The 18,050-nt window shown below is 49.8% G+C and overlaps 1 protein-coding gene across 2 annotated transcripts in view; it reads left to right on the top strand.

The window, feature by feature from the left end:
- DEF8 (differentially expressed in FDCP 8 homolog) overlaps positions 1-11,962 on the top strand; it is a 51,313-nt gene extending 39,351 nt beyond the window's left edge. For both annotated transcript variants that reach the window (XM_038754364.1, XM_038754363.1), the window contains exons 11-12: positions 4,267-4,376; positions 8,756-11,962. In XM_038754364.1, the coding sequence (XP_038610292.1) occupies positions 4,267-4,376; positions 8,756-8,858 (213 nt within the window). In that variant the 3' untranslated portion in view covers positions 8,859-11,962. The remainder of the gene's footprint in view (positions 1-4,266; positions 4,377-8,755) is intronic.
- The last annotated feature ends 6,088 nt before the right edge of the window (positions 11,963-18,050 follow it).

An 18,050-nucleotide genomic window follows, 5' to 3' on the forward strand; every position in this document is an offset into this window, starting at 1 on the left:
GAATAATATTAGTATTATTACTAATAATAATAATGATGGCATTTATTATAATAATAATAATGTTGGCATTTGTTAAGCGCTTACTATGTGCAGAGCACTGTTCATAGCGCTGGGGGGGATACAAGGTGATCAAGTTGTCCCCCGTGGGGCTCGCAGTCTCCATCCCCGTTTTACAGATGAGGTCACTGAGGCTCAGAGACGTCAAGTGACTTGCCCAAGGTCACACAGCAGACACGTGGTGTGTGCTTTCGTACAATCTGTACTTCCCAAGCGCTTTCTGCACACAGTAAGCGCTCAGTAAATGCGGTTGAGGATGATGTGGCGGAGTAGGGATTCGGACCCATGACCTCGGACTCCAAAGCCGGGGCTGTTCCCACTGAGCCACGCTGCTTCTCGTAATAATAAATGTGGTATTTGTCAAGCACTTTCTGTGTGCCAGGAACTGTACTGAGCACCGGGGTGGGTACAGGCAGATTGGATCGGCCGCGGTCCCGGTCCCACGTGGGACTCACAGTCTCGATCCCCATTTTCATCATCATCATCAATCGTATTTATTGAGCACTTACTGTGTGCGGAGCACTGTACTAAGCACTTGGGAAGTACAAATTGGCAACATATAGAGACAGTCCCTACCCAACAGTGAGGTAACTGAGGCCCAGAGAAGTGAAGTAACGTACAGAAGCAGCGTGGCTCAGTGGAAAGAGCCCGGGCTTTGGAGTCAGAGGTCATGGGTTCGAATCCCGCCTCTGCCACGTGTCCGCTGTGTGACCTTGGGCAAGTCACTTCACTTCTCTGAGCCTCAGTTACCTCATCTGGAAAATGGGGATTAAGACTGTGAGCCCGACATGGGACAACCTCATCACCTTGTATCCCCTCCCAGCACTCTCTCCCTCGTCCCCCTCTCCGTCCCCCCCATCTTACCTCCTTCCCTTCCCCACAGCACCTGTATATATGTATATATGTCTGTACATATTTATTACTCTATTTTACTTGTACATATCTATTCTATTTATTTTATTTTGTTAGTATGTTTGGTTTTGTTCTCTGTCTCCCCCTTTTAGACTGTGAGCCCACTGGTGGGTAGGGACCGTCTCTATATGTTGCCAACTTGTACTTCCCAAGTGCTTAGTACAGTGCTGTGCACACAGTAAGCGCTCAATAAATACGATTGATTGATTAGAACAGTGCTTTGCATGTAGTAAACGCTTAACAAATACCATTAAAAAAAAAAGTATAATAATAGTGTTGATATTTGTTAAGCGCTTACTATGTATCAAGCACTGTTCTAAGCGCTGGGGTAGATACAAGGTTATTGGGTTGTCCCACCTGGGGCTCACAGTCTTCATCCCCATTTTACAGGTGAGGTAACTGAGGCACTGAGAAGTTAAGTAATAATAATAATAATGGCATTTTTTTAAGCGCTTGCCATGTGCAAAGCACTGTTCTAAGCGCTGGGGAGGATCCAAGGTGATCAGGTTGTCCTTCGGGGGGCTCACAGTCTTCATCCCCATTTTACAGATGAGGGAACTGAGGCGCAGAGAAGTGAAGTGACTTGCCCAAAGTCACACAGCTGAAGCTGGGACTTGAACCCAGGACCTCTGACTCCCAAGCCCGGGCTCTTTCCACTGAGCCACGCTGCTTCTCTGTATAATAATAATTTTGGTATTTGTTAAGCGCTTACTATGTGCCAAGCACCGTTCTAAGCACTGGGATAGATACAAGGTTATTAGGTTGCCCCACTTGGGGCTCACAGTCTTGATCCCCATTTTACAGGTGAGGTAACTGAGGCACCGAGAAGTGATGTGACTTGCCCAGAGTCACCCAGCTGACAAGTGGCAGAGCCAGGATTAGAACTCACGACCTCCGACTCCCAAGCCCGGGCTCTTCCCACTGAGCCACGCAGCTTCTCCCAACGGTCCCGTCTTGCCCGCGGTCACAGAGCTGACAAGCGGCCGAGCTCTAGCTGCTGCCGTGCTTGCCTAGGGCCTGGAGTTCAGATGCTAAACACCCCCTGCAGTAGTAATAATAGAAATAATAATAATAATAATAATGGCATTTGTTAAGCACTTACTATGTGCAAAGCACTGTTCTAAACGCTGGGAGGGAATACAAGGTGATCAGGTTGCCCCACGTGGGGCTCACAGTCTTCATCCCCATTTTCCAGATGAGGGAACCGAGGCTCCGAGAAGTCAAGCGACTTGCCCAAGGTCACACGGCAGACATGTGGTGGCGCCGGGATTCGAACTCATGACCTCTGACTCCATTCAGTCGTATTTATTGAGCGCTTACTGTGTGCAGAGCACTGGACTAAGCGCTTGGGAAGTACAAATCGGCAACATCTAGAGACGGTCCCTCCCCAACAGCGGGCTCACAGTCTAGAAGGGGGAGACAGACAACGAAACAAAACATATTAACAAAATAAAATAAATAGAATAAGCATGTACAAATAAAATAAGTAAATAAAGAGTAATATAAGGTAAATAAATAGAGTAATACACATGGTAAGAGCCTGCTGCAAAACAAGGCCTGCGTCCAACCCGATCTCCTTGGGAGCCACCCCAGCGTTCATTCATTCATTCAATCGTATTTATTGAGCACTTACTGTGTGCAGAGCACTGGACTAAGCGCTTGGGAAGTCCAAGTTGCCAGCATCTAGAGACGGTCCCTACCCAACAGTGGGCTCACAGTCTAAAAGGGGGAGACAGAGAACAAAACTATACTAACAAAATAAAATAAATCGAATAGATATGTACAAGTAAGATAAATAGAGTAATAAATATGTACAAACATATATACAGGTGCTGTGGGGAAGGGAAGGAGGTAAGATGAGGGGGATGGAGAGGGGGACGAGGGGGAGAGGAAGGAAGGGGCTCAGTGTGGGAAGGCCTCCTGGAGGAGGTGAGCTCTCAGCAGGGCCTCAGTAGACTCCAAAGCCCGTGCTCTTTCCGCTGAGCCACGCTGCTTCCCTAACAACAAGCCGTTTGCTTCCAGCTTCTCCGGGATGAGGCACTGACCTCCTAAGCAGGAGGAGAGGCAGCTGGGAGAGCCGTGAGAAGCAGGGTAGCCTAGTGGATAGCGCGCGGGCCCGAGAGTCAGAAGGACCTGAGTCCTAATCCCACCATCCCCTCTTGTCCGCTGTGTGACCTTGGGCAAGTCACTTAGCTTCTCTGTGCCTCAGTTACCACAACTGGAAAATGGGGATTACTTTCCGTGAGCCCCAAGGGGGATATGGGGATATTCATTCATTCGTTCAATCGTATTTATTGAGCATTGACTGTGTGCAGAGCACTGGACTAAGCGCTTGGGAAGTACAAGTCGGCAACATAGAGAGACGGTCCCTATTTATTCCTTCATTCAATCGTATTTATTGAGCGCTTACAGCCCTGTATATATGTATATATGTTTATATATGGGGATATTCATTCATTCGTTCAATCGTATTTATTGAGCGCTTACTGTGTACAGAGCACTGGACTAAGCGCTTGGGAAATACAAGTCGGCAACATAGAGAGATGGTCCCTATTTATTCCTTCATTCAATCATATTTATTGAGCGCTTACAGCCCTGTATATATGTATATATGTTTATACATGGGGATATGGGGATATTCATTCATTCATTCAATCGTATTTATTGAGTGCTCACTGTGTGCAGAGCACTGGACTAAGCGCTTGGGAAGTACAAGTCGGCAACATAGAGAGACGGTCCCTATTTATTCCGTCATTCAGTCGTATTTATTGAGCGCTTACAGCCCTGTATATATGTATATATGTTTGTACATATTTATTACTCTATTGATTTATTTTACTTGTACATATCTATTCTATTTATTTTATTTTGTTAGTGTGTTTGGTTTTGTTCTCTGTCTCCCCCTTCTAGACTGTGAGCCCACTGTTGGGTAGGGACTGTCTCTATGTGTTGCCGACTTGTACTTCCCAAGCGCTTAGTCCAGTGCTCTGCACACAGTAAGCGCTCAATAAATATGATTGATTGATTGATTGGTTGGTTGGGGAATCTCCGTGGAGACGTGAACTCCAAGGGTGGTCTCGGTAGCAGGGGGTGTTGAAAAGGTGGTGGTCTAGCCAGAGCGAGCCCTCTCCGGCTCTGGGAATGATCCCATCTCCTGCCAAATGGGAATGGGGTGCAGATGAGCTGCCCCACTCCTTCTGTCCTTTCTCTCCTCCTCCTCCTCCTCCTCCTCCTCCTCCTCCTCCTTCTCCTCCCGCCGCCACGCTCCTCTCAGCTGTCGTCTTCTTCGCTCCACAGAGATGCCAGGCCAAGGGCTTCGTGTGTGAGCTCTGCAAAGAGGGGGACGTGTTGTTCCCCTTCGACAGCCACACGTCAGTGTGCACGGACTGTTCTGCTGTCTTCCACAGGTGGGTGTTGAGCTTCATCATCATCATCAATCGTATTTATTGAGCGCTTACTGTGTGCGGAGCACTGGACTAAGCGCTTGGGAAGTCCAAGTCGGCAACATCTAGAGACGGTCCCTACCCAACAGTGGGCTCACAGTCCAAAAGGGGGAGAAAGAGAACAAAACCAAACATACTATCAAAACAAAATAAATAGATATGTACAAGTAAAATAAATAAATAAATAGAGTAATAAATAAATAAATTGAGTAATAAATAAATAGATTAATAGATAAATAGAGTAATATTGAGCCCCCGAACCTCCCTCCCCGCATCGCGGTCAGACCGGAGTCGGTGAGGGGCTCGGCAAGGGAAAGACAGAGAAGGACCCAGACTTGCCCCTTGCTCTGGGCCCCAGTCCTCCCTCCCTTGGGTCTGGCCTTGAACATCATCATCATCATCAATCGTATTTATTGAGCGCTTACTGCGTGCAGAGCACTGTACTAAGCGCTTGGGAAGGACAAATTGGCAACATCTAGAGACAGTCCCTACCCAACAGTGGGCTCACAGTCTAAAAGGGGGAGACAGAGAACAAAACCAAACATACTAACAAAATAAAATAAATAGAATAGATATGTACAAGTAAAATAAATAAAGAGTAATAAATAATTAGAGTAATAGATAAATAGAGTAATAGATAAATAGAGTAATAGATAAATAGAGTAATATTCAGCCCCAAACCTCCCTCCCCACATCGCGGTCAGACTGGGGGCGGTGAGGGGCTCGGCAAGGGAAAGGCAGAGAAGGACCCAGACTCGCCCCTTGCTCTGGGCCCCAGTCCTCCCTCCCTTGGGTCTGGCCTTGAACATCATCATCATCATCAATCGTATTTATTGAGCGCTTACTGCGTGCAGAGCACTGTACTAAGCGCTTGGGAAGGACAAATTGGCAACATCTAGAGACAGTCCCTACCCAACAGTGGGCTCACAGTCTAAAAGGGGGAGACAGAGAACAAAACCAAACATACTAACAAAATAAAATAAATAGAATAGATATGTACAAGTAAAATAAATAAAGAGTAATAAATAAATAGAGTAATAGATAAATAGAGTAATAGATAAATAGAGTAATATTCAGCCCCCAAACCTCCCTCCCCACATCGCGGTCAGACTGGGGTCGGTGAGGGGCTCGGCAAGGGAAAGGCGGAGAAGGACCCAGACTCGCCCCTTGCTCTGGGCCCCTAGTCCTGCCTCCCTTGGGTCTGGCCTTGAACATCATCATCATCATCAATCGTATTTATTGAGCGCTTACTGCGTGCAGAGCACTGTACTAAGCGCTTGGGAAGGACAAATTGGCAACATCTAGAGACAGTCCCTACCCAACAGTGGGCTCACAGTCTAAAAGGGGGAGACAGAGAACAAAACCAAACATACTAACAAAATAAAATAAATAGAATAGATATGTACAAGTAAAATAAATAGAGTAACAAATACGTACAAACATATATACATATAAACAGGTGCTGTGGGGAAGGGAAGGAGGTAAGATGGGGGGATGGAGAGGGGGACGAGGGGGAGAGGAAGGAAGGGGCTGAGTGTGGGAAGGCCTCCTGGAGGAGGTGAGCTCTCAGTAGGGCTTTGAAGGGAGGAAGAGAGCTCCTGCTTCGTGGATCTCCTCCAGCGCGGCCCTTTGCGTTTGCAGCCTCCCCAGGATACATTAGCCTGGGATGCCGCATGGCCAAACATCATCCGGGAGTCGGTTCACTCCTCCTCCCTGCCATCTGTCTCCCCTCCCTCATCATGAACCTGAAGGTTGAAGCCCCGAGATCATGGCTCACTGGAAGGAGCCCGGGCTTTGGAGTCAGAGGTCAGGGGTTCAAATCCCAGCTCTGCCGGTTGTCAGCTGTGGGACTTTGGGCAAGTCACTTCGCTTCTCTGGGCCTCAGTTACCTCATCTGGAAAATGGGGATTAAGACTGTGAGCCCCCCCGTGGAACAATCTGATCTCCTCGTAACCTCCCCAGCACTTAGAACAGTGCTTTGCGCATAATAAGCGCTTAATAAATGCCATCATTATTATTATTATATTATTATGTGGACAAGGATCATTTATTCAGTTGTATTTATTGAGCGCTTACTGTGTGCAGAGCACTGGACTAAGCACTTGGGAAGTACAAGTTGGCAACATATAGAGACGGTCCCTTCCCAGCAGTGGGCTCACAGTCTAGAAGGGGGAGATAGACAACTACACAAAACATATTAACAAAATAAAATAAATAGAATAAATATGCACAAATAAAATAGAGTAATAAATTCATACAAACATACACATATATACAGGTGCTGTGGGGAGGGAAAGGAGGTAAGGCGGGAGGGGGAGAGGAAGGAGGGGGCTCAGTCTGGGAAGGCACTGCACTCTCTCAAGCTGTTAATACAGTGCTCTGCACACAGCAAGCACTCAATAAATCAATCAATCAATCAACCGTATTTATTGAGCGTTTACTGTGTGCAGAGCACTGTACATACATACCATGGATTGATTGATTGAATGAGTTATGTTCTTTCAGCATAGTACCTCTGGATAAGTTTGATTTCAGAACTGACTAAAGAAGCACAGACAACCGTGGTGGTGGCAGGCCACCTCGGGCCAGGGAAAGAGTCCCGGGCCAACCTGATCACCTTGTAACCTCCCCAGCGCTTAGAACAGTGCTTTGCAGATAGTAAGCGCTTAATAAATGCCATTATTTTTATTTATTATTAATAATAAATTCTAATGCCCAGAATTCCATCATGGCCAAATGCAGAGGAGTCTCCAGCCTAGAGGAAGCTGGATGAGTGATAGAACCCCAGCCCCCAAACCAAATCAGCTGCTTTTTCTGAACTAGATTCAGCGACTGAGCCCTGCCTGCCCGTGCTGAGAGTGAGGGGAGGTTTGAGCGGAGGGACGGGGGCCCTGAAAAACACAAGGTTACACTCAGAGGTCGAGCCTTATTTCCTTTCCTCGCCCAACATCTGGCAGTTTCTGTGTTGATTCTCACCATGATCATTCAGTCAGTCATATTGAGCGCTTACTGTGTGCAGAGCACTGTACTAAGTGCTGGGAACAGTCAGTAGAAGTGCTCCCTGCCCACAGCTTACAGTCTAGAGAGGAAGACAGATGTTAATATTAAACCCCCCCCGCTTTTAGACTGTGAGCCCACTGTTGGGTAGGGACTGTCTCTATATGTTGCCAATTTGTACTTCCCAAGCGCTTAGTACAGTGCTCTGCACATAGTAAGCTAAGCGCTCAATAAATACGATTGATGATGATGATGATGATGATATGTATAGGAGCTCAGGGGGAGTGAGGAAGAGGTGAATAAAGGGGGTAGCAAATCCAAATGCAAGGGTGACACCGAAGGCATTGGGGGAAGATCGTTTGGAGTGCTTTTAATAATATTAATAATAATAATGATGATGGCATTTATTAAGTTCTTACTATGTGCAAAGCACTGTTCTAAGCACTGGGGAGGGTACAAGGTGATCAGGTTGTCCCGCGGGGGGGCTCACAGTCTTCATCCCTAATAATAATAGCAATGGTATTTGTTAAGCGCTTACTATGTGCAAAGCACTGTTCTAAGCGCTGAGGGGATACAAGATAATCAGGTTGTCCCATGTGGGGCTCACAATCTCAATCCCCATTTTACAGATGAGGTAACTGAGGCCCAGAGAAGTTAAGTGACTTGACCAAAGTCGCACAGCTGATAAGTGGCAGAGCCGGGATTCGAACCCATGACCCCTGACTCCTAAGCCCAGGCTCTTTCCACTGAGCCACGCTGCTTCCCTATTCTACAGATGAGGGAACTGAGGCCCAGAGAAGTGAAATGACTTGACCAAAGTCCCACAGCTGATAATTGGCGGAGCCAGGACTTGAACCCATGACCTCTGACCCCAAAGCCCGTGCTCTTTTCCACTGAGCCACGCTGCTTCCCTATTTTCCAGATGAGGGAACTGAGGCCCAGAGAAGTGAAGTGACCAAAGTCACACAGCTAATAATTGGTGGAGCCGGGATTTGAACCCCTGACCTCTGACCCCAAAGCCCGTGCTGTTTTCCACTGAGCCACGCTGCTTCTCTAATAAGACTTTATTGCGGTTTTGGGGTCCTTCAGTCTGGATTTTGCCAACTATGTTGCCAACTTGTACTTCCCAAGCGCTTAGTACAGTGCTCTTTACGCAGTAAGCGCTCAATAAATACGATTGATTGACGGATTGATTGATTTTGGGCTCGGAACTTGACGGGGCAGGATCGTGGTCGGTCGATGCCGGAGCCCAGTGTGGCCGTCGGTCCGACGAGCCGTAGCTAACCACCCCCTCCCACCTTCTCTCGCCTTCTCCCTCCCGCCTCCCTCTCCTTTTCCGTACTCAGGGATTGCTACTATGACAACTCCACCACCTGCCCCAAGTGCGCCCGACTGAACCTGAGGAAGCAGTCGCTCTTCCGGGCTCCCAGTACGGAGGCCGAGGCCTAAGACGTGGGCTCCGCCGCCCGGACGCCCTTCCTGCCGGCCCGTCGGTCGCGCCTCCGCCCGGCACCGAGGACCAAGCGACGCCGTGTGCCGGAGGCCTGGGGGTCGGTCAGGGAGAAGCTGCCCGCTCTCCCCTTCCGTCCTCCTGGGAGGGAGATCGGGGAAGAGGTGTGGGTGAGGGGTGGTCACCCCGGGACCCGGGGATAGGACTGCCAGGGCTTGGAGGTTTGGCGGGGGAAGTCCAGTGAGGAATCCACCCCACCTCGACCAGCTGGACGGAGGCCACAGAAGGACGTGGGCTTTGGCCGTGGGAGAGGGGATCAGAGCCGGCACCCCGGCCCCGTTCTCTGTGGGGATGGGAGTGGGGGGAGACCAGCCAAAGACAGTCCCTCCAAACCAAGCAGAACTGCCCTTGACCCCGCTCTCACTTTGGAACCGAGGATACGGTGACTTTTTTCGTTTCCCCCACCCCTCGGCCCTTCCCGCCGTAGCCCGGAATGGCCGAGAACCGTCCCCGGCGAAGGGACTCCGGTGGGGACGAGCCCCATTCTCCCCCATCCGGCCCCATTCTCTGTGGGGATGGGAGTGGGGAGAGACCAGCCAAAGACAGTGCTGAAAGGACCTCTCCCTCCAAACCAAGCAGAACTGCCCTTGCCCCTGCTCTCACTTTGTAACCAAGGATACGGTGATTTTTTTGTTTCCCCCACCCCTCGGCCCTGCCCGCTGTAGCCCGGAATGGCCAAGAACCATCCGCGGCGAAGGGATTCCGGTGGGGCGGGAAGGGTGGAATCGATGAGACACGGGGAGTTGTCCAAGCCCAGAGGCTTCGTTGACCGCCGGCTCTGCCCAAGGCCACGGGGAAGTATCCGCACATGGAGTTTCTTATGAAACCATCCGAGGTTCCCTGCAGAGGAGAGCGGGTTTTTACCGCATGTCACCACTCCTCCCTCATGAGGCTGCTAGTTGGCCGGCTGATCAGTTCTGCCCTGATCCTCCCACCCACCCACAGCTAGCTCGGTGAGCCTGGCTCAGAAGTTCTCTGCACCGTGATCCTTTGGGACCGGGTTTCTGTGCAAGAGGGGCATGGCTGAGGGAATTCCAGTTCCCCGTCCGCCACTTGGTTCTTGTCTCCGATAAACTTAGGCTCAGTGTGGACCAGCGGCCTAACAAAGGCCCTCTGTGGCTTGGCGGGGCGACTTCTCATCTCCGCCGCCGTCGAGCACGTTTCCCTGATCTCGGCCGCCCACGGAACCCAACCTTCCTGGCACCATCAGGCTGGGTGAGGGGAGCGGGGCCCCTCTGGCCCTCGGGCGAGCAGCTACCCCGAGCGTTACCGAATAAGAGCGTCAGGCCAGGTCCAGAGAGACTGTTGTCAGGCTCAGAAGGCAGTCTCGCGTAGGGGTTTTTGTTTACACGGGCAGCTGGACCACGGTGCCCGCTCTGCCGCTCCCACAGAGGCCGAGCCCGGGGAGCAGTCCGTCTTACGCCGCCCTTAGAAAGAGGAGGCACGGGGGGAAGGGGCGAAACCCTGCCGGTCTTAGTAGCAGGTAGTGCTTGCAACAGGCTGCCAGCCTTTGGGCCGGGTCTGTGGCTTCCTGGGGCTCTTGCACTGCCCCCCGTGTGGCTGCCCCACCTCCTCTTCTCCGAGCTTCCTCATCCTCCGGACCCTGGTCTTTGGCTACGAGTGAAAAGCCGAACGCAAAATCAGTCACCCCCTGGTGCGGGAGGTCAAAGAGAGATAGGAAGCCGCTTCCTTCGGGAACGGGCCCAGAACGCTAGAGCGGGAAGAAAGAGGACCCAGCTTCTTGGCGTCGGGAGCTGGGGGCCACGGCCTACGCCAGGCCCTTCCTCGCCGCCTGGCTGGGTGCCGCGGGGCCAGTCCCCTTGCGAAAGAAGCTTTCTGCCCCACCGACTTAGTAATACTTAGCACTTTACAAATAAACCGCGTGGGTCCGAGAAGCGGGGCTGGAGCTGCCTCGTGTTCCCTTCGTTGTGGGGAGCAGGTGGGGTGCTGGGGCTCTCTAAAGAGGAATGGGGAGCGCGTGGGGCTCATCCACTCCCAGGGCTGTCATCCATTTCCAGGCGCCTCCTTCCGCCTTTGTCCTCCTTCTGCCTTTGTCATTGCGTAGGCCGGGTCCTCTTGTGTGGCGTTTGGGTCGCGGGGAATGGAAACAGAACTGTGAAGCAGTCGGAGGAGGCCGGGGGAGAAGCCCTGTCTTAGGCGCACGGCTCCAGGTACAAGGCAGAGAGGGCCGTTATCCCGATTTAGGTGGTGGTCCTAATAGCATCACCCCCTGAGACTCTATTAATCTCTAAACGGCCCGCATTTCCCCCACCGTCGAAGCGAGAGGTACTAGAAGGCAAGACCGCAGTGTCGAGTTCAACTCTGCCCTGCTAGGCTTCGGACGCGTGACTTTACCCCTCTGCTTCCACTTTTCCCATCTGCTCAGTGGGGGGATACCACTGCTCACCTACCTCACGGTGGGATTGGGAGAAGACTAGCGCCGGGAAAGTACTTTGAAAACAAAGTGTGCAATAAAAGTGCTAAGTGTTATTAAATACCTCAACGCTGCCCCACTCCCCCTTATAGAAGACGGTGAGGGGATCAGCCGACTGCTTTAACAGCCTCCCAAGTCCCTGCCCTTGCGTCGCGTTTCGGATTGCCACTACCCGGTGGACCGTCGTATGTTATTGGGATTTACTGCGCTGTAAGAAATATAAAAGTACGCCAACCACGGGAACCGTGCTGCGATCTCATCTACTGTTGAAAATGTCATCATGTGTTTGGGGTAGGAGTGTCCCCTTTTCTCCCAGACCTTTGTCCACCCTCTCCTACTTCCTCTGCAGGCAGAAACTAAGGTCTGTGATCCCCCAAACTGAATCTACCTTCAAGGTTTACGGCTGAGGGTGTCCGGGGGCAGGAGGATCAGTTTGTGCGGGTGATGGAGATTGAATGAACTCAGGCCCTGCATCCCCAGGAGAGAGGAAACAAGAAACAAGCTGAGTTTAACGTGGGTCTCGGGGCTGAATCGACCTACGACTTAAGTATAGGCCTGAGGCAGTACTTGTGGACTTGAGATTCAGCAGTTCAAATGATTACCCAACGATGTGCTATTATTATTATTATTATTATTATTTATTATCAAATCGTTTTAGGGTAATAATAATAATGTTGGCATTTGTTAAGCGCTTACTATGTGCAAAGCACTGTTCTAAGTGCTGGGGGGGGGGGGGATACAAAGTGATCAGGCTGTCCCATGTGGGGTTCACAGTCTTCATCCCCATTTTACAGATGAGGTAATGGAGGGTAGATGGAAGCGGGTGTGAAATCTGGGCGTGGGAAAGATTTAGGGGTTTGCAACCCGTGGGCAAACCAGGGGCAGTTGGACCTCCTTACTGTGCATAGAGCGCTGGCTCAGTGGAAAGAGCCCGGGCTTTGGAGTCAGAGGTCATGGGTTCAAGTTCCGGCTCCACCAATTGTCAGCTGGGTGACTTTGGGCAAGTCACTTCACTTCTCTGGGCCTCAGTTCCCTCATCTGGAAAATGGGGCTGAAGACTGAGCCCCCCGTGGAACAACCTGATCACCTTGTGACCTCCCCAGTGCTTGGAATGGTGCTTTGCACATAGTAAGCGCTTAACAAATACCATTATTATTATTATTATAGTGCTCTGCACACAGTAAGCGCTCAATAAATACAATTGAGTGAATATCTCGGTGAGCAGATTCTTCAAAATCCCCAAGTGGAGCCTAGGAAATGGAGTGTTACCAGTGATCTCTATGTGTTTCCAACTTGTACTTCCCAAGCGCTTAGTACAGTGCTCTGCACACAGTAAGCGCTCAATAAATACGATTGAATTGAATGAACGAATGAATGTTCCAAGCACATGGGAGGGTCCTTTAGAATCAGTAGACGTGATCCCCACCTTCATTGTAACGGGGGAAACCGACACCAAAATAATCGGTCAGTAGTATTTATTGAATGGTGAACTGCTTAGGAGATGTGAGCCCGTCTTCTAGACTGAGCCTGTTGTCAGTGGGGATTGTCTGTATCCTTTGCTGAAATGAACTTCCCAAGCGCTTAGTACAGTGCTTGGCACACAGTAAGCACTCAATAAATACGATTGAATGAACGAATTATACCGCTCGGGAGAGTACGGTAGGGTTTGAAGACAGGATCCCGGCTTTTGGAGAGCTTATGATGTAGCAATAGGAGGGAAGAAGAAGGGGATGTGTCCAGGAGTTAGTGCATAAACAGTGAGGCGTGGAAGATGAGAAACGTCACGTCATTCCTATGTTGCCAACTTGTACTTCCCAAGCGCTTAGTACAGTGCTCTGCACACAGTAAGCGTTCAATAAATACGATTGATGATGATTCCTCTGGAATTCCGGCTTGATGCAGAGGAATGGGTAACCACTTCAGGTTGTTCAAGAGCCCCTAAATGCGTGTGGAACGGTGTTCGGGGAAAAATATAGGCCCCAGAGGGAAGGCTAGGCAAGGAAGACTAGTGATGGAGACCAAAGATGGTTAGCCCGGTTAGGAGATACCGTTGGGCCCTCTTGGGATCGATCACTCAATGGGCTTTATTGAGCGCTGGGTGTGTGCAGGGCCCTGTGCTGAACGTTGTGGGGGAGTACTCCAAGAACCCCAGCGTGGCTCGGTGGAAAGAGCCCGGGCTTGGGAGTCAGAGGTCATGGGTTCAAATCCCGGCTCCCCCGCTTGTCAACTGTGTGACTTTGGGCAAGTCACTTCACTTCTCTGGGCCTCAGTGACCTCATCTGGAAAATGGGGATTCAGATTGTGAGCCCCACATGGGACTTCACTTCCCTGGGCCTCAGTGACCTCATCTGGAAAATGGGGATTAAGATTGTGAGCCTCACGTGGGACAACCCGATTACCTTGTATCCTCTCCAGCGCTTAGAACAGTGCTTTGCACATAGTAAGCGCTTAAATACCAAAAGGATTATTATTAACCCAGTGGGCACACTTGGTGCCCATGAGCTGCGGATAGAAGCGCGGCGGGTAGGCCCGAATCCCCTTCCCTCCCGTCTTCCCCCTCTCCACAGAGCCTGGCTCCGCTCGGCTTGCCCGTCTGAGCCGGGCCAGGATCGACTCAGTTTGGCCCGGCCGGTGGTATTGAGTGCTTACTGTGTACAGCACGGCTCAGTGGAAAGAGCCCGGGCTTTGGAGTCAGAGGTCGTGGGTTCAAATCCCGGCTCCGCCACTTGTCAGCTGGGTGACTTCGGGCAAGCCACTTAGCTTCTCTGGGCCCCAGTTCCCTCATCTGGAAAATGGGGATTAAAACTGTGAGCCCCACATGGGACAACCTGATTACCTTGTATTTACCCCAGCGCTGAGAACAGTGCTTGGCACATAGTAAGCGCTTAACAAATCAATCAATCGTATTTATTGAGCACTTACTGTGTGCAGAGCACTGTTCTAAGAGCTTGGGAAGTACAAGTTGGCAACATATAGAGACGGTCTCTACCCAACAGTGGGCTCACAGTCTAGGAGGGGGAGACAGAGAACAAAACAAAACATATTAACAAAATAAAATAAATAGAATAGATATATACAAGTAAAATAAATAAATAAAATAAATAGAGTAATAAATACGTACAAATAACAACATCTATTTTACAGAGCACTGTACTAAGCATTTGGGAGAGCACAATACAACAGAATTAGCCGGCACAATCCCTGCCAATAACAAGTTTACAGTCTAGAGGATGGAGAGGAAGGGGCACATTCGGGAAACGGTGAGGAGAAACCAACGGGATTTATTGACAAACTGAGTACGGGGGTTGAAAAGTCTTCAACTGAGATCAATTGAGTAATTGAAATTTTAGAGCAGCGGTTGAGATGTTCACAAGCGTGGTGTAGCAGATGACAGAGCACGGGGGCCTGGGCGTCAGAAGGGCCTGAGTTCTCATCCCAGCTCTGCCATAGAGCTGCTGTGTGACCTTGGGCAAGGCACTTAACTTCTCTGGGCCTCAGTTACCGCATTTCTAAAATGGGGATTAAGAGTGTGAGTCCCACATGGGACAGGGACTGTGTCCAACCTGATTAGCCTGTAGATTAGCTTGTATCTGCCCCAGCACTTAGAACAGTGTATATATATGTGTGTGTATATATATATGTTTGTACATATTTATTACTCTATTTATTTTACTTGTACATATCTATTCTATTTATTTTATTTTGTTAGTATGTTTGGTTTTGTTCTCTGTCTCCCCCTTCTAGACTGTGAGCCCACTGTTGGGTAGGGACTGTCTCTATATGTTGCCAACTTGGACTTCCCAAGCGCTTAGTCCAGTGCTCTGCACACAGTAAGCGCTCAATAAATACGATTGATTGAACAGTGGTTGGCACATAGTGAGCATTCCCTAGCGCTTAGTACAGTGCTCTGCACACAGTAAGAGCTCAATAAATACGATTGATGATGATGATGATCTCAACCACTGCTCTGGAAGTTTCAGTTACTCAATTGATCTCAATTGAAGACTTTTCAACCCCCGTATTCATTCCATAACAAGTACTATAATAATTCAGTTGGCGCCTGAGGTCTCCATACATCCTGTCTACATATTTTTTTTTGTGGTCTGTCTCCCCCTTCTAGACTGTGAGCCCGCTGTTGGGTAGGGACCGTCTCTAGATGTTGCCGACTTGGACTTCCCAAGCACTTAAATACAGTGCTCTGCACACAGTAAGCGCTCAACGGGGAACGGACCGACGGGTTCAGACGACCGGGTCACCCAGACGACACAATAATAATGGCATTTATTATTCCCTTCAAAGCCCTACTGAGAGCTCACCTCCTCCAGGAGGCCTTCCCAAACTGAGCCCCATCCTCCCCGCCTTACCTCCTTCCCCTCCCCACAGCACCTGTATATATGTTTGTACAGATTTATTACTCTATTTATTTGTACATATTTATTCTATTTATTTTATTTTGTTAATATGTTTTGTTTTGTTGTCTGTCTCCCCCTTCTAGACTGTGAGCCCGCTGTTGGGTAGGGACCGTCTCTAGATGTTGCCAAATTGTACTTCCCAAGCGCTTAGTACAGTGCTCTGCACACAGTAAGCGCTCAATAAATACGAATGAATGAATGAATGAATGAATAAATACGATTGAAGGAATGAATTGCTTTTCTGTGGGCGCGTGTTGGGCTTGCCAGCGATGTCACAAGTGTCTTAATCATGGCTCTGGCCAGCCCACAGCCTTATTTCTAAGAACGCATCCACACAACACTCTACCAGTGCCCTGACGTTGGCCTGTTCCAGTGACACAGTCTCCCCTCCTTCCACTGGATTGCGGGATCACTTTCCTCTCCCTCCTTCAAACACTAAAGTCAACCCACCAGGGCTATTTATTGAGCACTCAATGTGGGCAGAGCATTGTGCTAAGTATTTGGGAAAGGACTATACAGTTGGTAGACATTATCCCTGCCCCCCGGGAGCTGACTGGCATGTGGAGAGGCTCTTGCTAAGATTTTCCTAACGAAAATGGGACTGGAATCAATCAACAAAACTCGCCCTGGGTGGTCATAGTCTGTCCAAGGAGACTATGAGTCCCCTAGTAGGTGGCTGATTCACCTGCTTTGTTCCGCACCCCCAACATCCTTAGGCACCTCTTTCTAAGAATAACAACAGTGGCGTTTATTAAGTACTTATACTGTGTGGTAAAGGCTGGGGTAGGCAGATACAAGGTTATGAGATTGGACTCAGCCCCTGACCCCCACACATGGCAGGAGTGAGGGCCCCCGATGCTGTCTTCTCCCTCTTTAACGGAAAATAATAATAATAATAACTGTGGCATTTGTTAAGCGCTTACTATGTGCCAGGCACTGTAAAGTGCTGGAATGGCTACATCCCCCTCTCCATCCCCCCATCTTACCTCCTTCCCTTCCCCACAGCACCTGTATATATGTTTGTACATATTTATTACTCTATTTATTTTACTTGTACATATCTATTCTATTTTATTTTGTTAGTATGTTTGGTTTTGTTCTCTGTCTCCCCCTTTTAGACTGTGAGCCCACTGTTGGGTAGGGACTGTCTCTATATGTTGCCAACTTGTACTTCCCAAGCGCTTAGTCCAGTGCTCTGCACACAGTAAGCGCTCAATAAATACGATTGATTGATTGATTGATACAAGCAAATTGGGTTGGACGCAGTCCCTGTCCCACATGGGGCTCACAGTCTTAATGCCCATTCTCCAGATGAGGGAACTGAGGCACAGAGAAGTGAAGCGACTTGCCCAAGGCCACCCAGCAGACGAGTGGCAGAGCCGGGATTTGGACCCCTGACCTTCTGATCCCAGGCCCGGGCTCTATCCAGTATGCCGTGCTGCTTCCCAGGGAGAAGATGAAGAGATAGAGGCCCAGAAAGGTAAAGTGACATGTCCACCGTCACCACCACAGGCTCGTGGTGAAGCTGGGATTCGAACCCAGGTCTTCTGGCACCCAGTCCTGTGCTCTTTCCCCTAGATCTTGATGCCCAACTATTAGGAGCTCAGAGCCTTTTCCCATGTCTGCTCATTTTGCGGCAGGATCCTTTTAGAGATGGAGAAAGCTAGGCCTGGACAGGTGAAATGATTTAGTTGAGGTCATCCAGGGAGCCAGTGGGCCAGCCAGAATGAGCGTCCATCATCATCATCATCATCAATTGTATTTATTGAGCGCTTACTATGTGCAGAGCACTGTACTAAGCGCTTGGGAGGTACAAATTGGCAACATATAGAGACAGTCCCTACCCAACAGTGGGCTCACAGTCTAAAAGGGGGAGACAGAGAACAAAACCAAACATACTAACAAAATAAAATAAATAAAATAGATATTCACAAGTAGAATAATGAGTAATAAATATGTACAAACATATATACATATATACAGGTGCTGTGGGGAAGGGAAGGAGGTAAGATGGGGGGGATGGAGAGGGGGACGAGGGGGAAAGGAAGGAAGGGGCTCAGTGTGGGAAGGCCTCCTGGAGGAGGTGAGCTCTCAGCAGGGCCTTGAAGGGAGGAAGAGAGCTAGCTGGGCGGATGGGCAGAGGGAGGGCATTCCAGGCCCGGGAGTTGACGTGGGCTGGGGTTCGATGGCGGGACAGGCGAGAACGAGGTACGGTGAGGAGATTAGCGGCGGAGGAGCGGAGGGTGCGGGCTGGGCTGGAGAAGGAGAGAAGGGAGGTGAGGTAG

Source organism: Tachyglossus aculeatus, chromosome 11 (assembly GCF_015852505.1).
Source record: "Tachyglossus aculeatus isolate mTacAcu1 chromosome 11, mTacAcu1.pri, whole genome shotgun sequence".
NCBI classification, from domain to species: domain Eukaryota; kingdom Metazoa; phylum Chordata; class Mammalia; order Monotremata; family Tachyglossidae; genus Tachyglossus; species Tachyglossus aculeatus.